Here is a 26,970-nt window from a genome sequence, read left to right on the forward strand (position 1 = left end):
TCCACATGATGGCAGTGCAGGCACTGCAAAAACTATTTTACCCACTAATATAAACTGTGTAAACACCTTCACTTCCTTTATTATCAGGCACCAAAATATAGAAGAATCACCATGAAATGCAGTGTTGGCACTGGAGCTGAGACGTTTTAGAGCACAAACTGTTTTTAGTCTGTCTAAAGAGGGACGATCTGAACACTCAGTGTGAAGCCTGTCATGTTTGACAGCTACAGGCAGCAGGCATGAGGTGCCAGTAGTGTTCTTCTTTTGGCACATGAATTAATGTATTGATTTATTAATCTTTCCTGTCATCTTGTACTACACTTCAATGACAACGCACGTCAAAGAGCTCATATGACATGAATCGTCTCTCCTTTTCTCTGAGGGAGTTTCTGTGGGAAAATAAGACAAGTGTCTATAATTCAAAATGACAGGGAGGGAAAGAGAGAACGGAAGGGGTCAGAGATAAAGGTGGATGGAGGGCAAGAGAGGAAGGAAAGAGATGTGGAAAAATGACATGAAGAGAAACAGATTTTTAGAGATAAAGAAAAAGAGAAAAGGAATGGCTGTCCTGATAAGTGCAGGAGCTCGGACATCGGAGCCAGAAGGCGCCGTCAGAGCTGTCAGAACTTTTAACCTCACTTTTGTGTGTGTGTGGGTGTGGGTGTGTGTGTGTGTGTGTCTTTCCTGAGGAGTCAGTCTCATTATGGTGGTATTAACCACATTCCCTTTCCCAAGAAAAAAGTGGGAGGGAGAGAAAGAAGGTGGAGGGGAGTCACTCTGCTTTTATACCTTTCAGCACTGGAGGTCTGAAAATGGGGAAGGTAAGTGAGTTTTAAATGTACATTTTCATGCCTCCCCCCCCAGCAGTGATTACATAAAGTATATTTGCTCTTAAAGGGAAACTTCCCTGCTGGAGATCATGTATTATTAATTTTTATTTTAACTCTTCTGCTTGTACCATTTTGTGAGGGTTTTCTTCCGCTTGTGCACCAACGTTGCCTTCCTTCACTTGTTTTCCCCGCGAAGCCTTTACACCCTCGTGTTTACCACCAATGCTTTAAAGAGCTTTAGCATAGCATTGCTCACGTGCATTAAAAAAAAACATGCAACCAGCCCCAAAACTATAACCTGTCAAAGGTCACATGACAAAGAGGAAGACGAAAGAAGTGCTTTTTTCTGTTTTCTTTACATTTTTCTACTCAAATTTGATTATGCCCGTTTTCTGATGAGCTTGACAGTTTTACTTCTTAGAGAAGAAAACTATTACCAAACCCTTAATACAACAGCTATTGATGAAGTTTAATGTAGTGCATATCAATGCATCAGTAAAATATGTTATAGCCAAGTGCTCCCAATGGCCTTTTTCCATTCTGTACAAGCTATAGGTGTGTGGCTGAGATGAAAGGGAATGTTTGAGTACTTTGCAAAAGTCTGAGCCCACTCCTCATTTTTTTACGTTTTGTTAGGAAAATGGAAAATATGTGCAATGAATTATTAAAACTCGTACAAATATATATGGAAATCCAGTATACAAGCCAAAAACAGAGTTTGAGCAATTTTAAAGATGAGTGAATATTTGCAGCGACCACCTTTATTATTCAACACAGCCTGAACTCTCTTTGGCAGCTCTCTTGTCATTTTTTTTAAGTAGTCTTCAGGAAAAGTTCTCCAGATTTCTTCAAGGAGACTTAAAGCTCTTCTAAGGATGTTTTCCTGATGGTATTAAATGGTGAATCAAAATCTGACGGCACTTTTCTGCGTTCGTCAATTTTGACAAGATCTCTGACACCACTGACTGAAATGCAGCTGCAAACCATGACAGAGCCTCCACGGTGTTTTGCTGATGCTTGTAGACGCTCATACGCACATACTGACAATGATTTGAATCAGAAATTTGAGATTTGGATTAATCCCTCAATCAGACCTGTTGCCACTGATTTTCAGTCCAGTTGTTGTATAATCCAAAGAAAACTTTTGAAAGACTTTCAGAAACACTAAAAAACTATCGCTCAAGACCACTGACAACAAAGTCTGGCCCCTCAGAAAGAAAATTTTAAAAAAGAGGGATGGCTTGGGACTTTTGCACCGTACTGTAAATTTTAAGTTTCATCCCATGAGCACTAAAAGTATCTTGGAGCTAAATACCCTAAGCACACATAATATCCTGAGAGGTTTCTGAGTATGTGTGTCCTTTATGTGCTTCAGGTAAAACAAACAATGATGTGTGCATGCGAGCGTGTGTGTATACCTGCAGGATACAGCTGGTGATGTCAGACGCTATCTTAGCATGCGGAGTGTCCTCTGTGTTTTCACCTTGCGGGGTGAGGTTATGCTCCAGACAGGACTCCCACAGTCCCACCAGAGCCGTGCTGTGTCGCTCGATGGAGCCCGTCTCCCTTATGGCTGTGGTGATGCGTGTTATGCAAATCTCCACCACTGCCTGGTCATTGTCATTGGTCAAATAGTCCTGTCAGCCAGCAACAGGATGCAAAATTAGGAATACAATGATAAAGTAAGGACAAAAGCAATGAATTATGCATAAGGGCATAAATAATTAATGGCATCTGCTTTGTAATTTTTGAATAAATACCAACTGTGTGTGTTGGTTGCACTGATCTAAACACATCAACTTACCGGTGAGCAGGAGATTGCCTTAATCTGGTCCAGAGCTTGAGACAGACAGTCTTCAATGTCTGCGTCCTCCAGAGAGAACAGATCACCTGCTCTGGACAGATCCCTCTGGCCGAGCACTTGGCTAAACAGCTGGTGCATCCTTGTCCTGGTTTAGGACCTTGAGACGAGCCTGGGACGGCCTCCGCACAGTTTAAGATCACTTAACTGAGAAAGTCGCTGACATAATGTCTTGAATACCATAGCAACTTTTCCTTCACCTCCTGGTTTTAGAAAGATATTTAAATAGAAGACTCTTTTCTGCCAGGGATGGGAGAAAGCAAGTCTTTCTAAAATGCAATAAAGCTGAAATATATGAAGATTTTCAGGCACACACTTTTATACAGAAAGAAATATCGAATGCATCATATTAGGACTTGATAGTTTTATAATTTTTGTTAAAATCCTCTCCGGCGCAGTCCAGAATCAGGTAAGTTTGACGGGTTTGGCCCAACATTTTTCTGGGTCTGCCTGAGGCCTGTTACCATGGAGACAGGGCAGTCCTTCTGCAGCTGAGTCCTGAAGGAGAAAGGACAAAAAAAGAGAGAGTGAAGGATTAAATTAACTAAAGAGAAGGAAATGCTGGGATCGTCATTTTGCACACAAAATCGTCTTCCAGGAAGAGATCATTTGAAAAGCTGGGAAAATTAATTCGGAGCAAGTCAGAGATACTGTCGAGCATCGGATATTTAATTTTGCATGTGATTTTTGCTCTCCAAAACATCTCAATTAAAGGAGTAGTCGTGCATAAGAAACAAAATTTCATTGCAAGACATAGACATGAAGATTGATACAACTCTTATCTGTTAAAAATACTGCTTATTTTAGCTTAGTCTAAATCCTGGAAACAAAAAGGTTCAGATGAATTTCACATTCTGTTTGTCGTACCGATTAAACAAATAAGATGTGCATTAGTTAGCTGCAGGTTAATTGTGTTTTCTTTTAAAAGGACCTAATAGTCCAACCAGTTGAATCCTGTTCCTAACCATTTTATTACAGTTAAAGCGCAGGATTCCCAGTGTAGAGGGTTCAGTTGGGGGCAGTGGGCGTAGTCCTTTAACTAGCTTGTGTATTTATGGCCCCAAGTCCCATAACAACACAACGGTGCAGTAAAAATGTCCATACAGCTGTGACAGAGCTTTGAACCTCAAAATGGCCACTGTGCTAGAGATGCAACTGTGTGTGAAAGCTCACCTGTGTGAGATGTAGAAAACTACAGACTGAAATTCACCATTCTGCCTGTCTCTGGTAAATGGACTGGTTCTTATATAGTGCACTTCTACTCTACAACATGCCTCTCATTTGGAGAAAAGTTGCTGGGGCAGCATGTGAATGTGGGACTGAAGGTAAAAGCATGTGCTCCACTCCAGAGACCTGTGTGTTGGCATCGCTAAGTTATAGTAAATAAATAATCTTACATCTAAATCTTAGTCAGACAGCATTTAATCATATCGCACATATTTAGAAAATGATAGCAGGGAGCATAGCACAAAAGTTAAAAGGGAGTCCCTGGCCCGCTGCCCAAATCAGAGTCTAACCACAAGTTCTCAGTTAAAGCCCGTTATTTATTAATGCATACCAATATCTGAGAGCAAATTACTCCAGGGTGAACCAAGGCCAGAACAACAAACACAAACACACACACTTCCACTTTTTTCCCATCACAGTCTGACTAAAACCGAAATAAGGAATAACTAAAATACACACAAAGTCAATGTATTCAGTTTAATACACATTTGGATGCACTATATATATATATATATATATATATATATATATATATATATATATATATATATATATATATATATATATATATATATATATATATATACACATATATACACATATATACACATAATATATATATATATATATACACATAATATATATATATATGCACACATTTCTCATTGGCAAATATTTTTCAATATATATCTTTTCCACAGTCATTTAAGTGCAATAAAGGAACTATTGTTCTACACTTGAAATTACTTGACATTTTTTTTCTTCATCTTTGTCTGTTTAAAAAAGAAACCTGACTTCACCTCTAAATGCACTTTGTTTATCTGTGTGTGTATTTATTTGACTCTGACTCTAAGCGCTATGCACTCAGACCTAGCTCATATGTACAAATGGCAAATAAAAGTTTTAATCTTTATCTATTGTATTTACATAAATGAAAACAAAACTGAATGAAAGGCACGTGGTAAGCCTAACACCCTAAAATAAGCAAAGCAGAAGAAAACTGTGCAAAAGATAAATGCAGTTCACGCCCTCTGCTTCACTGACATAAACAACATGTGGGTTAATCGTTTGCAAAGAGCTGTAAAGGTCTCTAAACAAGAAACACGCATTTTCACAGAGGTTTACCGGTCGAGGATGGAACCAGGGCTTTTAAAATGGCCAGATGTTGACCCGCAGGTACACTCAAAGATCCTCAAAGCTAGAGGCGTCACACCGGTACACAAAGAATTAAAAAAAAGAAATAACTTACTAAACTGCAAGAAATGCAATAACAGCCATAACACCGACGTCTTCCAAAAGACCAAGAGAGCGCGTCTGCCATCACATTCTCTCTGTCTTTCTTGAAAATCCTGCACAAGGAGCGACCACCTCACGAATCTGGATGGAGTATTTGGAGTAAAAAAAACAAGAGGTTTATGATCGGTGTACACAAAACATTTTTTTTGTGTAAAAACTGGGTGATCCACAGCACGCTTATCGTCCTGCAGCAACGCAGCACCAACACCGCTGACCCCCAGCAAAATCCAGTTTAAAAGGACGAGTAAAGTCAGGATGTGTGCTGCAGAGGAGAGCTTTGGCAGACTGTATCTCTGCCCTCTTTTCAGCGGCATGAGTAAGTTAAAACATGATAATAATATGTTGCATATCTGGTGCAACTCTAACTGTTATACTCTACACTATAGCACAAATAATGTATTATAATGATTGGTAAAGTAAATAAAGGTAATGAGTCGAACAGAATACACAGTGTCCTGGTGTTATGAATGGAGTTCAAAGTTGTGGTAACTGAAAAGTAGCATGTTAACCATTTACTTGCATTACTGTTACTCTTGTCAGCTTCAATTAAACATTAAATCATTCACACCGGAGCGACGCCGGAAGGGCAAAGGATTACATATGCACACGCACACATATACACACTCACTGAGACTGCTTCTAAAAGTGTGACATATCACTGGCTTAGCGCTCCTTATTTTCTATACAGAAATTTAAACACGTAAACGCGCTGCTGTTCTCGCCGTTGTCGCTGCTTTCTGGGCGGTTTGAAGTATTCGCGCACGCCTTCTTTCTGAAGCAGCCACCCGGCGTGTCTGCTGCCTGTGATCACGATGACTTTGCTCACAGCAGAACTCTGCCTCCTTTGAGAGGACGAGCAGCTAAACATATGTATCTGTGTCATTTTCTGCTTCCTGCACCAGCTTCCCTCTACAATCAGACATCGTCTCATCCTCGCACCGTTTCACTGAAAGCCACACTGGAGCGAGCCCAAGCCAGACCAAAAGGAACGCACAAAGCTGACCACTTGGGAGGCCGTTATCTGTCCTGCCAAGCCAGCGACGGCCATGGAAACCCAACCATTGCCAGGATACCACATCGGGAATTCTTACTGGTCCGAGCTGTGGCTTTGGGACCGAAACACCAAAACAGCCATAAACACAGAGCAAAGAGGTTTATCTGTCACGCAAAGACAGGCCAACACACAGCTGTGAAGGTGAATAATCACAAGCGCTCTCTGTGCAAGGAGTTCCCAAAAATACAGTATGAGTGTGTTGTTATTTACACTGCGAACATATACTCCTGTACACTGTGTATTTCTTAACTTTTTGATAAGGATGTACTGTATGACATACACACTTTCCTGGGAGTGTGTACAGCCATTCAAAACTAATCCCACCAAGCACCAGACATCAATGGATGACATTTTCTGGGCTAAATCTGGTCAGCTAGTCAAAGCCTTTAAAAATATGCCACTTCACATATAAATTTGTTCAAAAAGTGAAAGCTGAAGAGTCCTCTTTGCAGCGTATTGGAAAGACTAATATTTAACAAATGTGCTTGTGCTATTTGTATACATGTGGCTACAAATTAGGGCATCTGAGAAAGAAGGTTTTGAGTATAAACCCCCCCGGTTGGTTGGTTGTAGGCTTTCTGTGTGGATTTGCATGTTTTCCTTGGGCTTGTGTGAGTACTCAGGTTTCCTCCTACAGTTCAAAGACATACCAAATGTCAACATTGCTTAGAGGTCTTTTCGGTAAGTTTTTGCTCAGTGGGTTATGGTCTAATACACCAGTCATAATAAATAAATTGTAGCTTCATTTGGACTAAAATGTTTTGTGTTTTAAAGACATGATGATCATTCAGAGCTGTAGAAACTGAATTATACTGCAATATCATGTGTATCTAGCACAAACTGTATATAATAGGTGAATGTAAGCTGTGCATCTGAACAGCATTCCTGCATTCCTTTTAATGGCCAGTAGGGGATGATTATTCAGTTTGCGAATAAAAAAAACAAAACACAGTTTTAGTGAGAAAATTAAATGACTCATCACTTAAATTATGAACTCAGTTAACAATTTCTTAACTGTTTTTGTGTTTGCATTGCTAACTTGATGTTGTATTTAATACAACATCGCAGTTATTTTGTAACTAATGTCCAACGTGGAGAAAGATGTTTCATCAAACAAACTTTAATGCGTAGCTAGCGCTCACTACGGTTTGGGCATGCAGGTTCCTCAGTCAAATCTTCAATCTTTACATCTGGTTTACGGATGTTACCAGAAATGATTTCTACAGTGCCATTTGGCATCATAATTGTGGAAACACAACAGCAGGCAAGGGGGCGGCATACGGCTGTAAGTGTTGTAGTCTAGCATTAGCTCTGCTCCAACTCATCGATATGAAAGGCAGAGTCAGCTATGGAAATACTGGTGGGGTGATTGGGGGATGATAACTGACTCACAAACTATATAAAAATTATGTTATTGTGTTTTATTTAGAGTAAGAGAGAGAAAATACTACAAATTTAATAAGTTGGCTATAAGACCAGCACCCAGAATTCAATTTTCTGTTCACAGTAACAACATTCACAATGTTATCCTTCTTATAGTATTCTGAAATGCACTTTAACGTTTTGTTTGAGACAGCTGGCACTACCGGTGTGAAATCAATTTTGTTCCATGGGCTAAAATAGCTAAAATAGTGCCAACATAATGACACTGTAACGTTAGCATCCTGCTCGGCAACCATCCTAACATTTCAGTCTGTGTGTGGTCAACAAAATGTAAAGTTAACATTTTAAATAAATAATCTGCCACCCCATTGATGTGTCAGTATATGGGATGATCATTTAGGCATCAAAGTGGGAGTCAAGAATCATGTAATACTACTAGTGTTGGTACCGACTGCTAAATTTCTGGTATCCCTATCCGGTTTCAGAAAACCAAACACGGAGGTAGCCAAAATCTTGGATTCAAGTTTTTACAAATGAATGGTGGATAAGTCCAGCTTTAAAACAGAGTCAGCTTACTTTCCCCAATAATAACTAAGACTGAAAAAGAAAAGAGGCATGGGAAAGAGATGGAAACGACCAAAGAACACCAAGGGGAGGAAAGAATGAGGAATGGAGGAGCCACCAGACCGAGTCCCAGACTGAGAGAAAGCTGGAGATGGATTATGTTTCCAACACTTGCATTCACCTTTACATACAGCATACGTATGCTTCTGTCTCTCCTTACTAGTGAAATGCTGTGTTATGTAATGTATCCTTTCCTACTCTTACTATGTCACAGCCCGCCTGAGTAACTGAGTAGCAGTGTGCGTGTGTGTGTGTGTGTGTGTGTGTGTGTGTGTGTGTGTGTGTGTGTGTGTGTGTGTGTGTGTGTGTGTGTGTGTGTGTGTGCGTGTGTGCGTGTGTGTACAAGCAGAGAAAAAAAAATGGGCCTCAGGAATTTCAGTTCTTTAATAATCAGCTAGTTACTATTAATCACCAAGCTACGGCTTAACAAGCTTAGGAATGCAGCCTTTGAGCACGCACACACACACACACACACACACACACACACACACACACACACACACACACACACACACACACACACACACACACACACACACACAGTCATATTTCTTTCACAGGACATTACATTACCTTAAATTTATTAACCTCACACTTAACCGTCACCCTAAAAGTTTACAGTGCAGGAATAGATGCGTCTGCACATGTGAAGAACACAAATTGCAGTTCCACAGTTAACAACACACAGTGAGTTGTGTCTGTAAGCTTACAGACACAACTAGTGTCTTGTCGTTGGTGTGTTGTCAGTCTTCCCCAAACCCGTTCTGATAAGATAAATGATTCCAGGGAAATTCAAAGAAATAGCGCTCTAGCAGGTACCCACATGTTGAAGGCAAGCTGGGTGCCACTGGGTGAGGGGTACCAGAGGGTGCGTGCTTGGGGAGGGCAATACGAATGTTAGGGGGTTATGTGAGGACAATGGGCCTCTCCTTCTTCCTTGCCTCCACCACTGGCACTACTGTCTTGATTCAGCACACTGCGAGGGGGAGAGAAAACACTGCCTCTTTTGTATGGCCTATGAAGACAGACCAGCCCTCCCTCTTTTCCCTCCTCTCTCCCTCTGCTCAGTCAGCCCTGTCTTTCTGTGTAATGTGCACCTGCTCGGCCTGCAAGACATCGCACACACTCACAAAAAAACTTGAGAAAGGAGCTGTGGGGAGACAGAAGAGACTATAGAAGAAAGAGCCTGCGTTGTGCATTCCCTGCATTCATATCAGGCTGAGCGTGAATTCAGAAGCTTCATGAAGAGGAAGAAAGAAAGATTTGGTTCGTCAACCAAAGTTTAACTATCTCAATAACGACATTGAGTTGTACGTGTTCATGTTTACTTCATTTGCAAAGCACAAGTCAATGTTTGCTGCTTACGGTGGTTGTTGACGGTCTCCTCGTAACTCAGAGCGTATCCTGACGAATTTGGCCAACTCATTGAATGAACACATTTTTATTTATACAGCAAAACCCAGAGCCTACAGCCTCAGAGGTGTAGACAGACTATTTTTCTATGAAATGTATTCAAATGAAATGTATTTTATTGATTGGTATGCGTTGAATTTAAGCTTGATTTAGACTTCTAAGGAAAATCTACCTCCTAATTTACAACATAAAGAAGCAAGCAGGAAACTCTTTTGAACCCTACACCACAACCTTCCACGCCATTCAGGTCGTCGCGGTCCGGGTCGACCCGACACAGATGCATTTCTCGGGAGGTGCACAGTCATCATTTGTTTATGCAGATATGAGTTCCAGTGCAAAGGTACAGAATGAGGACTCGCATAACCAAAATGTACATAAATAGATACAAATTTATATTAAAAAAATTGGCCATGGTTGCTAAAATTATTATTGTTTTGGCTTACAATAAAACTACTATGTCAATGGGTGAATTGTGTTAGTGTGGAACAACTGCCATAGAAAAATGTTATCCCTCAAAAAGTTGTGGTGGAAAATGTAAATCCAGTTCTAAGAATGTGTGTGTGGCCCACACTCATACAACCTGATGCATGGGGTGTTTGGAGGGGGGGGGGGGGGGGGGGGGCAGTCTTTAATCCGTGCTGGCTGTGGCCACTTTTGGTGATCTACTGCAATCTACTCCTGTCTGGCTGGACCAGTGACCGCTCAACCAACGAGTGACTACGGTGAATTTCATTTATACAATTAAAGCAAACAAATATCTATTCAGCAAATCTGAACATCTCAAGTCTCCAGCAGTTAAAAGGAGTCATTTTATATTCTCAGTTTTATTTACATTTTTACTTTTTATACTTTAAATGGTGAGAATACGGCTTTTTTTGTCCTCAAAAATCCTTCTGCCGTATCCGTAAAAGACTGCACCTTCCATATTGATTACTTGATTAAAGTCTGGTTAGTTAAGTAGCTGTTCTATAACTGGGCCAATCAGTTATGTAACTGATGCCTTGGATTGAATGAATAAGTACGATGAAGGCTCCCCGAAGACATCTGTGGAAATAGGTCCACACTGCCGCGGAGAACTGAGTTAAGACTTGAAAGATAGACCCCCGAGGAGCCTACTGTAGAGGTATTGTATTATATGTGAATCTGTGTGTGTGTGTGTGTGTGTGTGTGTGTGTGTGTGTGTGTGTGTGTGTGTGTGTGTGTGTGTGTGTGTGTGTGTGCATTTGTGCTTGTGTGGGACAAAGGGGAAAGTTCTCCATAATTTATGTCCTGCAGTTACGCAGCTGTGGAGCAACGATTGGGAATTACAGTATGATATGAGCAGGAGAAAGCTGCTACAGTGAAACCCTGATGAAAGAAAAGATAAAGAAAAACAGAGAGTGAGCGAGCGAGGAAAACACGGGAGTGAATATCTTACCATCCCTACAGAGAGCGGTCACTATGGGTGTGATAAGACAAAGGAGACCACAGGAACACTTAATGTGACACTGATGGATGTCACACCAACTAAAGCAAGGAGAGCAGATAAAGATAAAATCATTTCTGCTTTATGTGCCCTTCACAATTTACCCACGTTGGCACCAATCTACTTTAAAGGCGGTGTTATACTTTACACATCTATGAGGATGCCATTGTCTGAATCCACACCCACATTAACTACATTTTGTCACCAGAGTATGAATGTGACACTCTCCGTGGCTGTCCACGTGCCCTTCGATGTCTGTGAACCACGCAGACATCACACTACAACTACTCATCTATGTGCCACGTATGAGTGAGTGAAATCCCAGCGGCTGCAGGATGATCTGTGAGCTCAACGGTTTCAGAGTCATTGTAGATTGTGTCCTGGGGCCGTGGCAATGAGGAGGGAATATATATCTAATCAGCACTTGATCATAATGTCAGCTGAAATAACCATCATACCATGCCACTGAGTATTTCAGAAACTGCTGATCTGATGGGAATTTCCCACACAACCATCTTTAGGGTTAAGATAGTCTCAAAAAGAGGAAACACCCAGAGAGCAGGAGTTCTCTGGATGAAAATGCCTGATAGGAAGGCGACAGTAATTCCATTAACCACTTGTTACAACAAAGGTGTGCAGAAGAGCATCTCTGAACACACAGCAGAAGACCACACCCGAGTGCCACTGCTGTCAACTAAGAACAGGAAACTGAGACTACAGACTGAAAAAGTGCTGCCTGGTCTAATGAGTCTTGGTTTCTGTCATCATCATGTCAATATGAACCAAAAGCTAAGACGAATGTTTCCAGCACCTTCTTTAGGCCAATTAAGATAGCTCTGAAGGTGAAAGTGGCACAACCAACTACAAACAACCTGTACCTAACAATCCTGTGTGTCACTGATGTCAATAATGCACTGGAAAAAAAAATATTTACACCCAAAATGATTACATGTAAATTCCCATTTAATTTTGTTACATAAGTGCAATGTAAATATTCAATATGATGGAATCTGGTCAAATGAAATGTAGTTTTTTGGCGTACATTCAGTTTATGCCAAGCATATTTTCCTTACTGATTAATTATTTGAACAAATAAAACTTTGATTTTTATACATTTCATTTGCATTTTACTTCAAAAAAATATTGTGTCATGTCTAAAAAGTACAAGACATTTTTTTTGAGTATAATCATTTCAGATATTGTTGTTTGTGTATCTTGTTTATGTTCGTGACCTCACAAACTCGTTTCTCTAGCCTCATAGTGAGCAGTTGAGATAACACAGTTCAAACAATAAACCTCAACTGATAGTAACAAATACCTTTTATTGATTCTAACATTTCGACGAAATGGGCCACTACACTACTTATTGATTGTGCTGACAATTATAAAAAATAATGGCTCCTCTGATAATTAAATAAATGGATATTAGTAATACTCATCATGCTGTTGCTACATTATGCCAAAAACACATAATCTGTGATTAAAAGTTAGTTTTCTGCTTTTGAGTAATCACTTAAACTCTCATTTTCAGCCTAGAAACTTATTTTAGGACTCACTGTGCTACATTCTGAAAGTGAAAATAATTTAACTTCTAGACAGGTTGAAAAAATGAACACATCAAAGAGAACAAAGAGCCTCTATAGACTAATCTGAGTTGAGCTCATTCCTCCTTCCATTTTGTGTGTTTGTAGTCGTGTGTGTGTGTGTGTGTGTGTGTGAGCCCGAAATGTTTTCTGCAGGCATAACTGTGTCAAATAGCACTGAATCCACCCTAAAGAGTGCACGTTTGGGTTGGGGGCTTCTCTTTTTTCTCTGATTTGGCTCTGCTGTGCTGCGAGACTCTTAACTGCTGAGAGGATTTCCACAGCAGAGGGGGAGCAGTGCTGGTTGAAAATGTGCATTACCGCCACACTCAGCCAACTAACACTCATGCACACTTTCAAGACCATTCATTATTCATTACTCCCCGCTGCCTTCCACAGCCCGAACTCGGTCTCGTGCTCCGAGCTGAGCGGAAGCGTGCTCCGGATTCAGCGTACGGGCCTGACTCAGGAGTACCGACTGAACGCTTTCACAGCATCATCAGGACGTGATTCTTATTAGAAAGCGATTGTTTAATGTGTTTCTAAACTTGGAAGTGTTCTCATAACCTGCATCCTGCATGTTATCCAGGCTTCCTGTTTCCTGAGTGAGCAGAATGAATCGCAGAAATGAGCAATGAAAGTTGGCTTTTACTGTCATATATAATCACCTACAGTATGATTTACAAATGAGGAGCAAGGAAATGTTTTTAAATCAGCTTTTCCAAACAACCTAGTCTTATTTTATTTACTTACATTATTTTACTTTGCACATAGAAACAAAATCAGCAATCCCGGTTTATTCTTGTTTGGCAAATTTCTCCAGCTCCTCCAGATTTGATGGTCTTCTGGCATGGATCTTGGTCTTCAGGTCAGGGCTTTGTGCAGGCCAGTGAGCTATGTTAACTTTGGTCAGCAGGAGCGACGTATGTTTTGGCTCGTTGTTGTGCTGAAGACAAAGGGATGACTCAGATCCAGTTTTGCTACTGACTGCTGGAGTTTGTCACACGTCCTTCTTTCTTCATGATTCCTTCCACCTTAATGAGATTCCCAGTTTCAGATACACTGGAGCATCTTCACAGCATTTTGCTCCCATCACCGTGCTTCACCGCGGGGATGGTGATCTCTGGATTGTACGGCTCTCCCTTCTTTCTCCAAACAGCTGTGGTTTCATCTCATCTGACCAAAGGATGTGTCTCCAGTAAGCATAATCTTTCTCCAGGTCGTCTTTGACATAAGTAAGAAGTGGAATTTTTCTTGGCCTGTACCCCCTCCTTTGCAGGGTTCTAGTGATTTTCTTCTTTGAGACTACAATTCCTGAAAAAGTCATTCACTAATGCCCTGGCAGTGGTTCTGTGGCCTTTAGACACATCTCTCACAAGTTTTCTTTCCAAAGTCTTGGAAATCTTCCTATTTCTGACAGGCTTGTTGTATACGACGTGGCTCTCGTTGAATTTTTTTGATGACACTTTTGGAAACTGTGATGTTGTATAGCCATCTCCTGCTTTGTGAGCATCAACAACTTTTTCTCACAAGTCTAAATTGATGTGTTGTGTTTTTGGCATGATGCTTTCTCAGTGACAGCTCAAACCCTCGCTAAAGTTTTTATACTTTGTGCAAATAGCATGCTAACCCTGAATTCTAATTAGATTATACAGGCATTGTGCATTACACAGTTAAAGCACATCATAGTACAGCAGTGGTTTGTGCTGTAGCTCAATGAAAAGGTTGGGTTTTCAGGTGGAGAAATATTTTTTTAATGACATATTTGTTATTTTGCACAAATTGAAATAATTGATTCTTTCTAAAGAACTGTATCATGTTCAGAAATGCTATGTTAAAATTACTCGCTCTAGTAAAAAAAAACAGTTGGGAAAATTTCTAATAAAAAGCTTTTTCATAGCAAGGACTAATAATTTTGTCCCGTAATTTGCACTCTGTAATTAGTTTCCTAAAAATATCCAAGGTAATGCAAAGCTGTTGAGCAATATAACTCCAAATAATCTAAGGTCTGCCATCATGAACTTAAAATAAAAGAGTGTACCTTAAATTCTTTTCTTTTTTTTTTGGCCTGTCCCGTTTGGCTCTTTTGCCATCAGAATTGTTGTCTAAAGGCAAAGAAAGATGCCCAACGGATTTAAGTGTACCTTAAATTCTAAATAATAAGCAATATAAGTGTCATGAATAAATGCTAAATCACACAAATACAAATATGTATTTCTTTGTTATTATATACACGTTATTTTATTTTAGAAATCTTATGCACAAAAATACTAAGAGGTTATTTCAAGTTCATACAGTGAACGATAATCTCCTTCCTTCCTGGGACATCAACATCTGTCTGAAGTCTGTGACCTTGAAGAGTCCCCCCCACCACACACATACACACATACACACACACACACACACACAAACACACAAACACACACACACACAAACACACAAACACACACACACACACACACACACACACACACACACACACACACACACACACACATACCGTCTGTATTCTCACACAAATACAAGTGAAGCAACAGTATAGATCTGGATTTGAGCGCGGGATTAGGGGAAGAAATGCACAGACTAAATGTGAGTAATGCCACTGAACTTGCCTTTCAAGCTCCGGGAGCACATTCCTTTGCATGTTACCCTGAGAAACAGAGAGGCACAGATGACTACTCTGTGACATCAAAAAATTTTCAAAATGTTCAAAAGATGAGGTGCCACGCGTCCTTCCAGGATACACTACCTCCCCCCAAAATGACCACGCATTTAGCCCGGAATTACTGTGAGTGTTTACGCGCGACAGCCCAGGAAAACACCTCTCATATCCACTTGCGCGCTCCCCCGGGTTTAGTAGTAGGCTATCTTTATCTGTGGCGTCATGGATTCTGGGGTATCCTCAGTAAAGACAGGAAAAAAGTCGGCTTAGTGGGCGACCAGAAAGTGTGTGGTGCATCCACTGCTTTCAACTCGTGCAGTCAACTTTCCCGACATCAAGGAATGTGGGTGACATATTCCCGTCTCTTATGACAGAGAGCATGCAACAAGAAACCCCCCTCCCAGCAGCCCGCTTCGTTTCCAAACACCCACGGACTCGGACAGCTTACCTGCTCCACGCAGCACGTCGACAGCACGCGGACGCTGAATGTGGATCCTCGCTCAGTATCTTCAAACCGCGCTCCAAAGCCTCACATAGCCATACAACACAAATAAAAAAAAGCCCTGCGCAGATCCAGGTCCTCTCTCAGAGCAACCCTCACTGTCGTCCTCCTCGGTCACCATGGGAAAGCGCGCCATCTTGCGGCCGATCGGATTGCGCGGAGCAACAGGTGTATGGAGGGAGGGACAGGTGAGGACGCTGCGTTCAGAAGCCCTCGGAAAAATATGGAGATTATTTCAAACTCAGCTTCAGTGGTTAAAGCGATCTTTAAACAGGACTCGCTTTTTGTGACACGATTAGTTAACCCAATGGTTCATTTAAAAAATTTTTTAAAATAAAATAATGCAAAAACGAAACAAAACAAAACAAAGAAATCATATGGTTTTCAAGCGTCAGGCGTGGCCAAGGTTATTATAGTTAACTAAAACTAAACACTAAAACTAAATGTGAACAAATCTTTTCAGTTAACTAAAATAAAGATAAAAACTAGACTTTTGAAAAAAATAAAACTAATAAAATTATTTAGTGAACTTGGAAAACTAACTATAAAAAATATAGAGGACACATCAGTTAGTTTGGCTAAAAAAATAAAAAAATAAAATCTTGTAACACCTGTACTGATTCTGATTCTGATTCTGATTCATACAATAAAAGTAAATATTAAAATTGAGACTAAAAATAACAGAAACTAAACTACAATTCAACACTTTCAAGCAATAAAAACTAATCTGAAATGCCCATATCGGATTAGAAATTAAGTGCCAAATTGTACTTCAACTGAAACATATTACAGCATATTATTGCTGTTATTACAGGTGGGTTATTATTAGTTGTGTGATGATGGTTGTATTGTATATGCTGGTGTTTACATTAGTTTTTGATAATATAAAAATGTAATAAGGAAAAAAAGTACGGAAGCGTAGAGCTGCCACCCAGGCAAAAGAAAAATACAAGTGTATCACGTTTAACGTGAAAAGTTTATTGTTCTAACAAGATACTTTTCCTGTTTGTACAATATTCTATCATGTTTGTACAATATACTTTTCACGTTTGAACAACATAATATCACGTTATTGTTGATATTATGTTGTTCAAACGTGAAAAGTATATTGTACAAACATGATAGAATATTGTACAAACAGGAAAAGTATCTTGTTAGAACAATAAACTTTTCACGTTATAAAAACTTTCACGTTTGCCTGGGTGGCAGCTCTACGCTTCCGTAGGAAAAGGCTTGTAGCAAAGGCGATATAGTTTTTCACTGTATTGACGTCATTCATTCATTGCTCTGGTCAGTAGATGGTGGTATTTTCCCAGGCATCGCGTCCGGCGTGAGACTTCATTTTGCGGTGCCTTCAAAATAAAAGCACATGATTTTATCTACTTCATGGAGCGATACGTGAATGAAGTACATGAGAAATGAATGGGAACTATTAACGTCAAAAATATGTATTTGTATATTATACACGAAAATACATTCTACTGTGGCATTGAAATAAAAACACACATGACTTTTGCTATAGCGTATGCTGTTTTCGTAAATACGTACCTGGGTACAACTTTGAAAAAATGTTTTCTACATAAATATATACAAATTAAGTATCCCAGTTTACAAAAAAAGAGATATTATTTTTAAATTAATAAATAGCCTGGCATTATATTGTAAATTTCTCAAGCAGTATTAAATTGTCCTCAAAGAGGATTTTACTTTGAATTCGCACCGGATGTTGCATCTTATCCTGGCCCGCTTCACACAGGAGACCGCTGATGGTGGACGGAGAAGCTATCCGTAATCTTTTTCAAAGGGCTTGAACGTGTGAGGATGCTGGTGAAGTTTGTACAAACTAGCAAACAGCCTGGAGTCTTTTACGAGTCCGTTTTAGTCAGGTGAGCGGTCACTGAACTTAATTATGTTTTTTGTATGTTTGTTTGTTTGTTAGCATCTCTTCCAAATCCATTTAAATTAGCCTGAAGCATGATTGCGTCCACATAAACACCACAAGTGGCTCTCTGGACAGCTGTGAGCGTGGGTAGGCCAGACTGAGCGTGCACCATGAGCAAACTTATCGCTTACTGACGTATTTTTTAAAATGTAGACGTAATTACTGATTTGGGATGGACCTAACACTTTATGTTCTTTCCTCTGTACCTTCCACAGTTTTCTTTGTTCGTTTTGCTCACTGTCTGTTTTATTTTTCTGTCTTTCAGACTCGAGAAATGACATAAGAAGTCTGTTTGTACAGGCAGGTAGTGGTGCCACATAAATCTGCTTTCTCCAGGCTTTAGCTTTGTTGACAAAACAAAAACACACCCAGGCTACTTAGAAAGTTGAAGTAGGAGGAAAAGGAGGAGGAGGTAGAGGAAATCAGTCTCTCCTCATGGCCAGCGGGCGTTTTCCAGGCAAGAGTGCAGATGTGGCCATCAACAACTGGACTGCTCCATCTCAGGGCAGACCGCTGTGTGTCAACGGGACACCATGGATCCTTTACCTGCTTGAGGAATGTGTGGACAACATCTGGGAGTACTGCAGTGTTGTGATAGGACTCATATCCATGTTCTGTTTTTTGTTGTCCACGATACCGTGAGTAATTACTTTGATTATTGTCGGCTTATCGTGCAACCAGCTCAGCCAGTCAGAAATGTTAATGTCTTATATTTGTCTTTAATCTGACTTGCTGGGTCTTTCCAGGCAGGTCTATGAGGCCTATCGGAATGGAAAAGTGGAGGAGGCCATGTCTTTTGGGTTTCTCGTCTTCCTCCTCAGTGGAGACCTGACCAGCTTCGCTGGATGCTATCTCACTGGCCAGCTGCCCATTCAGGTGAACACAGACAACTCAGCCTGGCTGGTTGAGGTCTGCTGGCTGTGCAGTGTGAATCTCTATCAAGCTTTTGAAGGGATAGTCATTATCCTGATACTGATTTTCTTTTTTTCATTTTACTTGACATTTCTCTCTCTTGATTTGTCCCACTCTCAGGTTGTCACAGTGGTGTTTTACATCTTCACTGACTTGATTCTCGTCTCCCAGTTTCTCTACTATAAGATCAAAAACAGCTCCAGCAGAAGTGAGTCCTGACACCGTCTCTGCTCTTAGGTTAAACCTCTGGCAAAGCATGATGCCTGGTTTAAATACAGCACTGTGCAAAAGTCTTATAACATAAAGAAGTGATGGGTAACGCAAGACTTTTGTGCACTTGTTATGTAGCATTTTCCATCACAACCATCTCAGGGGTTTATAGAGAATGGTCCAAAAAACAGAAAGTATCCAGTGAGCAGCAGATGAATGGATAAAAGAGATTGTTTCGAGTACATAAGAAGACAAATAAAATAACCACATTACAAACAACACATGCAGAAGAGCATCTCTGAATGCACAGCACATTTCACCTTGACGCACATGTGCTGCAGCAGCAGAAGACCACACCGAGTACAGAGCTAAGAACAGGAAACCGAGGATACAGTTTACATAGGCTCAATAAAACTGGACAATCGCATCGTGGTCATGCAGCAGACAAATCTTCAGCAACTGTGTGATCCTATAGTGTCTAACAATGTGTAAGAATTCAGGCAGTGCTAATGGAAAAATGGGGTGAATGTCTAATTACCTCCACCAAGGAGGTTGTGTTTTTGGTAATGTTTCCGTGTGTCTTATTTATAGCTCCAAAAGTTTTGAATGAGTTGTGATAAAACCTTGCAGGGGTGTAGAGTAGGGTTTAATATTATACAATAGTTATTCAAGTTATTTATATCCAGTTATCATCCTACTCCTACATAATGTTTGTGTAGTCAGTGTAAACATCTGTCGTGCTGCCCTTATCTGATTTGCACTGCTCTGCAAACTTCATTGGGTAGTAATCTTAATTATACTGTTGCCTAAGCAAGACTGAACCTACAGGTACTGTTTTTGTTGTTGCTGGATACGTTTGTTACTGAGTTTGTGTGTGTTTGTCGTTTAGAAAATCCCGCGCTGAAGTGGGTGTGCTTCATGTGGTGTGGCGCTGGGACATTAGCACTCCTGGCTTTACCCAAGCTCATTATAGACAACGGTTCACATTTAAACACTCAGGTAAGACGCAAACACCTTTCCACTTGAGATTACCCACTCTTCCGTAGGTGCAGCATTAACTCTTTTCTCTTTATTTCACTGTTATCTTACCCAGAGTCCAGCCAGCTCCAAGTCAGTGGAAATCACTGGTTATGTATGTGGATATTTGGCATCTGTTTTCTACCTCTGCTCCCGTTTTCCACAAATCCATAAAAATGTAAGTAACTTTTTTTTTTTTGACTCACTTTATTCTCAGAAACATGGTTTGTGTGTTTGGATTGGAGGTTTGTGGAAAGCTCAAATTACTATGTATGAGTTGGTCATAAATGGGGATGGAGAAGATGGTGAAGTATGGATATTTGTGAATACTGCATGTGTGTCAAAATGAAAGCCAGGCGTTGAAGACAATGGCGCTGTTGTGCTGAAGAAACACATTGGCTCGATTGCAGCGATTAATCACCAGAGGGGATTGTCTCAGTAGCGTGCTAGTGCCAGAGAGACTTCTGGGCACAAAACATGGACTCCCATGATGTTGTAAATCATTTAGGTCGCTTTTGCCCCTGTGGAAATGTAAACATGTTAGAGCACGTCCAAAATGTCATTCCAAGTCTACAAAACAATTAAAACTGTTGCTGTTTAGGATTCCCTTCAGAGTTTCTCTCACATACGCTCACTTGTTGCCTGACATTGTGGGGGAATAATCAGCAGGATATTCATACTCTGCTGCTAAACACTTCTTCAGGGACGGACTGAATTTAGCAGCGACAGCAGAGTGTAAAACTCCATTTTATCTTTCAAGGTTGAAATGTGTCTTTGGTTTCTTAATATCGGATGGATACTGCCTTTCCTCATCCTTTCAGTGATAGATGCGATGAACAAAGCCAGCCTGTTTATGTGAAGCACACATGCTTCCTGCTGTTTGTTAGTAGGATGAATTCGCTGTTGGCTGTTATCTCTTTTGGGGATTTGTTGATACCAATAAAGCAATTCAATAAATCTAGTCTTATCCTTTAATCTTGTTGAGGTTCTCTGTGTCTGTTTGTTTGGAGTGCAAGTCCACTGAATTGAGATTAATGTAAGTGAAACAACATGTACTTAACTCTTTTTTTCATTGACAGTGACTCTGGGTTTTTGTGTGTGGGGGGGCTTCATGAAACCAGGAGTTGTTGTCACAGGTGGTGCTATAAAGAGGCCAGGAAAAATCCAACTCCACCAAATTAGCACTAAATTACGCTTGTTGTTTAGTTGTTTAAATTCCTTTTTTCTTCTTTTGTGGTGAGGTATCCCAGCAGACATCGAGGCAAAGTTTAAACCTTCACATAAGACATCGTTACAGGGAAAGTTGCCATTTTTATCCGGCTGTAGCTGTGGGAGACCAATCAGACAAATGTTTCTGGCCATCCCTGCTAACAATAAGAGTCGCTATAAGCCCAGTGTAAGACTGCTGTGGTGCTTCTTGTTTGTCTGTTAATTATCTGTTAACTATTCTAGTTCCAGCGACAGTCTACAGAGGGCACCTCCTACCTGCTGTTCGCCCTGGCCATGATGGGTAATGGGACGTATGGGCTGAGCGTCATAGTTGTCCTTCCGGCATTGAAGGGCTCCAAACAGAACTTCATCGTCAAACATCTGGCCTGGCTCATCGGCAGCCTGGGAGTCCTCATACTCGACTGTTTTGTATCCTTCAAATAATAATAATAAGCCCAACTGTACAAACTTAATGCAAAATCTGACCCGATAAATCATAATAGGGTAATATTGCAAATTTGATAGTAGAACATGTCAAATGTTTAAATGGTTTATTATTTACAGGAAAAAATAAGCTGAATTTAGAGTTTAATGTCCATGTTTACCACTGTGTACCGTCCCACTTCAGCACCAGGGGCCCGTTCTTCGTACGTCGCTCACTACATCCAAGATCAAATGACACATCCAAGACCAAACCATCGCGCTAACCGTGAGCTTGCTAATCCGGTTCCCCGAACACACATGCTGTTGACGATTAGTACAGCTGGACGCAGTAATGTGACATCACTGGGTGTCGTAAAAGGGGCTACGCATCGATAGTGGAAACATTGATCGGCAACCCTCTGATTGGTCGGCGAAAATGTCGACGGAGCGCGCTCGGCTCGGTATTTTTCGGCAGCAGAGCAAGAACTCTTGAGTGAGGGATTTCAGGAGTTTCAGAGTTTAATCAGAACGCAAGGGAACACTGCAAAGGCTGCAAAAGCAAGGAGAGAGGGCTGGCAGAAAGTTGCTGACAAATTAAACTCGTAAGTAATTTAATAATAACAATAATAATGGAGTGGATTTATATAGCGCTTTTCAAGGCACCCAAAGCGCTTTACAATGCCACTATTCAGTCACTCTCACATTCACACACTGGTGGAGGCAGCTACGGTTGTAGCCACAGCTGCCCTGGGGCAGACTGACAGAAGCCAGGCTGCCATATCGCGCCATCGGCCCCTCTGGCCAACACCAGTAGGCGGTAGGGTAGATTTATCATATCACACCATATTATCCAATATTATATTACATTATATTATATTATAATATGTTATATTATATCCCCTTTCACATTAGAGCCACAACAGGACCCACTAGAACATGGGAACAAGTAAAAGTGAAATATAAGAATATCCTACAGAATGGTAATATTTATCTCTTATATTGCTTTTCGTCTCTTGAAAAGAGACCCTGGAATGATCTGTTTGTTTATAACAGCAACCAAGAAAAGGGCAGAGCAAAAAAAAGACAGGTGGTGGTCCTGCACCCCCTCGTCAACAAGTTGGTTAAGTAAATAATATCCTCACGGGAAAATCGATATCTCTCTATGAGCACACTGTCGCGCTGAGCTAACGGATCCTGTCTGTCCCGCAATATACGCTGAATTCTGAGGACTCTCCTTATCAATCTTGCACCTTCCGCAATGGGTGGCTCGCATATACAGACAGGACATGGCTGCGACAGGCTTCCCAAATCCACCTTCGCTTTTATAGCCGTGGTCTCTCATCTTGATTACACAAAGTAATTTGCAATTGCTACTCTGAAATATGAATTACATCTGTAATAATCACATACATGTAATAGAATGTTAATAGTACATTTCCCTTTTTTAGGAAATGACCTGTATGTATCTGTGTGACATCAATAAAAGGATCAGGTGCTGCATTATCTTTAGTTACATTGATGTTATTTATTTATGGTGAAACAGTGGTGGAATATCGCTGTTGCTTTCGTATAAATGAAGCGGACATACCTGCGTGGCCGCGATCTAATCCTGTTTACATAAAGTAAACCTGCTCCCGAGCAGGTTTACGCTTACGACTCTGTTGCTATGGCAGCAAGTCCCGGATGAGCTTCGGGGAACCGAACGATCCAAGATCACGCGAAATCGTCAACAATCAAATCCAGCTAACTTACTTAGCGAGGTACGAAGAACGGGCCCCTGGACTCTTCTACTGTGAAACTGCTGTTGTGATGGCAGCAGCATGTGGTTTAGCATTTGCTGAAATCTGCTAGGACTTCCCTGAAAAAGACGTTGGTCCCTCTACTCCATGTTTTCCCAAAGAAATTTGAAATCTTCTGACCACAGAACTGTTTTCCACTTTGCTTTAGACCATTTAAATGAGCCTTGGCTCAGAGAAGACGGTGTTCATATAAGTCTTCTTCTTTACATGACAGAGCTACAATCTTTATTCATGAATATCATGGTGAACTGTGGTCAGACAGTGATTTGTGCAAGTGTTCCTGAGCCCATGCAGTGATTTCCATCACAGAATCATGTTTTTAATGCAGTGCTGCCTGAGGGCCCAAAGATCAAAAGCATCCAGTGTTGATTTTCAGCCTTGTCTCTTGCACACAGAGATTTCTCCAGATTCTCTGAATCTTTTGATGATGATACTTAGACGATAAGATATTCCAAGTCTTCACTATTTTACACTGAGTAACATTATTCTAAAATTCTCTCATAATTTAAAGACAGATTTTAGTAGGTTGGTAGGTTTTCAGTGACTTCAGCCTTAAGGTCAAGGTCAGAGGGAGGAAAATCATGTGAGTGCGATAACTTGAGAACAAGGCGACGTAGGATTTTAACATTCATACCATAGGTGCGTCTGCCAAGAGGCTGAGGGGTAGCACTGGCTGCTGCCAGTCTTTTCATTTCTGAGAAACACCAGTCTCTTAGATGTTCTTTTTATACCCAGTCACGTTGCTATTCAACAGGTTTTCATCCCAATGTGTAACATACCAACGACTGTGACAAATCGTTACTATGTTACGCGTTCGGATGCGTGAGAGCAGGTTGGAATGAACCTACACGTGTGGAGGCATGACAGCGGGCTGACATGAATCTATAAATGTGTTAAGGTTAGGAATAGAAAGCTGCTAAGTCATTGCTTCGAAATGACCTCAAATTTACTTAACATGCTAAATTTTCTCAGTTTCAACATTTGCTATGTTTTCCACGTTGTGTTGTGAATAAAATATGGGTTTATTAGATTTGCAAATCATTGCTTTCTGATTTTATTTCAATTTTACACAGCGTCCCAACCTTTTTGATATTGCAGTTGTAAAATGTCTGAACTTACAGTGTCCGTACAACCCTTGACCGAATCAGGTAACTGCCCAGTTCATCATGTACAGGAAGAACATTTCTGCCAAAAGCAGTGCGCTACGCCATATCCCAGAGGTGGAACCTCTTCTGAGTGAGGAAGAGGAGCTGACAGTGTTGTAGGACAGAGATCAAACACCAGCAGCGATTGGACTATCAGTCTTTGTTTGGAGCTCTCAGGGGTTGCTGAACATGAGTCTCATTTTCTTTGCACACAAGAGGACAATCTCCTGTTTAGTGTGTTAATAAAGAAAGAAAGAGGAGGTAACAGTTTCCTTAACACTGGAGATTAACTACCAGTTTAGAAGCTCTTCCATAGTTTCTCTTTAGTCTGGCTTGCCTGCATGACTTGGGTCATTTTTGCACTTGGACCTCTTGATTTTGTTTATGGATGGAAAAACTATATTTAAAAGCAATCAGTGAGCTTCCATGTTTAAAATAGGGCTCTTAAAACCAATTAGCCATTTCTAAAATGAAACCTTTGCCAGTATCTGCGGAACCTGATGTATTAATATATTTTTTAAGATAGTAGGTATCAGCACCAAAAGCCAACGAAAGCAAATTTTCCAAATACTCCCCTAGTAAGCACAGAAGTGTGGAATTACATTGGTCTTATCTCACTTTGTGGCCCTGTAGCTAACCCTTTACAGCCATACGAGACAACGCTGGGATAAAAAGAACCAACTCTGATGTTTTAATGTGAATCTGATAGTGTTATATAATGTGAAAAGGATTTTTCGTGTTTAATGTTTAAGGACTAGTGGATTTCTTTGCTTTGCGTTCTCTTTGTTGTCCACCAGGAGAAACAGTGTGTACCCTTTAAAACTGTTAATAGTCTTAATATAAATGCATTGCATAAACACATCACTGTTTTTAAGCTAATGTGAATCAGATTGTTAAAGTAGATAATAACTTAAGAAACTGTATTTCTTAAAAACAGCAGTTGAACTGTTTGTCCTTCCAAGTCCCTGATTATGACCTCCCTGCAGATGTCCTCTCTTAAGTTTCCGTGTGCTGGCATTGTCTTTTTAAAAATGTTATAACGTTTATTAAAAAAGAAAGAAGACGCGTTCAATGACGTTATCTAAAAATAGGAGCATTATAAAATTAGTCCACGTGTCTAATCTGTCATCGGGTTTGTGGGAGAGAGTATGCTCTTGTCAAGCCAAATTTATTTGCATTATTTCGTAGCGTGTCCTTATTAGCTTCTTTACAGTTGTTCCCAGAACTAATGCTAATTGAATAGATGACAACAGAGGAGAGAAAGGAAAAAAATGGTGTACTAATAGATGAGTGGTTTCATCTTATGATTATATTTTTTTGTAAGTATTGATTTAGACTAATGCTAATAATAATAATAATAGTCTTAATAATATTAGTTAATTCATAGTAAATTAGTTACTAGTGAATTATATTCTTTCTTCTGACAGATGGTTTTCTCATACAACATGTATGTGGCATAGTCACTTTTAACCTGATCATCTGTTTAACTTCAGTTCTGCAGATTTCTCTACCTCAGGCAAGTGTGGGCATCTTTTTGTGTTAAAAAACAAACAAACCATTAGTCATTAGTCCCAGTACTAGCCCGAGAAAATTCATTTGCAAATATGCAATAATAACTTCTTCACTAATAATTCAGTACTTCTAGTGATTTATTGTATTTTCAAAATGTTCCTGTTTCTCTGATTGTTTTTGTATTGAATATATTTTGCTGCTACAGACTGTGGAGCATATATATAAGTTGTTGAGATGGGTTTATTTTATTTCCTTTTTTAATCTTCCATTGTGTTGCCTTTTAATAAATGTGTATTATGCCAAGTTTAAATAACTCCATTGTATCTTTCTAAAATATACTATGTACTGTTTTGATTGAAAGAAATCAAGAATTTGGTCTCAAATTTCACATCAAAGTTTGAAGGTTCTGTCTTTGAGTCACAGAAATGTACAAGTTTACAATGTCTTCTCAATCATGTCCGTAGTTTGCTGAACGAAACTGTGCACCTCCACAGTGGATTTTAAATCCAAAACTCGAGATGCGATTGAAATGCAGGCTTTCAGCTCTACTTCAAGGGGTTTTATCAAAATGTTGCATTAACTGTTTATGAATTACAGCCAATTTTATGCACAGTCCTCCATTTTCACTGACTCAAGCAGACTTTGCTAGAAAACATCCAAAATAGCCTGAAGTAGCAGTTCTGGGAGAAAAAGACTAAAAAAATATTTGGACAGAATAACAACATAAATTTATACCAGAATTATGGAAAGAGGCAAGTATGGAGGAAAAATTGGCTCATAGTGGAGGCAGTTTTATGGCATAGCTTTGTATAGCTGCCATTGGAAGCTGGGCACTAGTGTCTAAGGGTGACGTAAAGTAGCAGGCTGAATTGTGAAGTGTACAGGCTATACTCATACAAAA

The 26,970-nt window shown here is 40.1% G+C and overlaps 2 protein-coding genes across 3 annotated transcripts in view; one reads left to right on the forward strand and one right to left on the reverse strand.

Annotated features, from left to right (window-relative positions):
* Positions 1-15,956, reverse strand: part of veph1 (ventricular zone expressed PH domain-containing 1) — a 90,562-nt gene extending 74,606 nt beyond the window's left edge. Inside the window, exons 1-4 of the mRNA XM_080888854.1 lie at positions 15,847-15,956; positions 5,168-5,295; positions 2,635-3,189; positions 2,249-2,467 (exon numbers count right to left, since the gene is read on the reverse strand). Of these exons, the coding sequence (XP_080744980.1) occupies positions 2,249-2,467; positions 2,635-2,772 (357 nt within the window). The 5' untranslated portion in view covers positions 2,773-3,189; positions 5,168-5,295; positions 15,847-15,956. The remainder of the gene's footprint in view (positions 1-2,248; positions 2,468-2,634; positions 3,190-5,167; positions 5,296-15,846) is intronic.
* Positions 15,957-17,649: 1,693 nt separating this feature from the next.
* Positions 17,650-26,373, forward strand: LOC308400796 (lysosomal amino acid transporter 1 homolog). 2 transcript variants are annotated; one of them, XM_080888766.1, is made up of 8 exons: positions 17,650-17,786; positions 18,108-18,480; positions 18,589-18,718; positions 18,875-18,962; positions 19,854-19,963; positions 20,058-20,159; positions 21,434-21,619; positions 24,561-26,373. In XM_080888766.1, the coding sequence occupies exons 2-8, from the start codon at positions 18,278-18,280 to the stop codon at positions 24,675-24,677; spliced, it is 936 nt and encodes a 311-aa protein (XP_080744892.1). In that variant the 5' UTR covers positions 17,650-17,786; positions 18,108-18,277; the 3' UTR covers positions 24,678-26,373. The 2 variants fall into 2 exon arrangements, with proteins under 2 accessions (XP_080744892.1, XP_080744893.1); XM_080888767.1 differs by having other exon boundaries at positions 18,593-18,718.
* Positions 26,374-26,970: the final 597 nt, after the last annotated feature.

Source organism: Rhamphochromis sp. 'chilingali', assembly GCF_963969265.1.
Source record: "Rhamphochromis sp. 'chilingali' genome assembly, chromosome: 8".
Lineage (NCBI taxonomy): Eukaryota > Metazoa > Chordata > Actinopteri > Cichliformes > Cichlidae > Rhamphochromis > Rhamphochromis sp. 'chilingali'.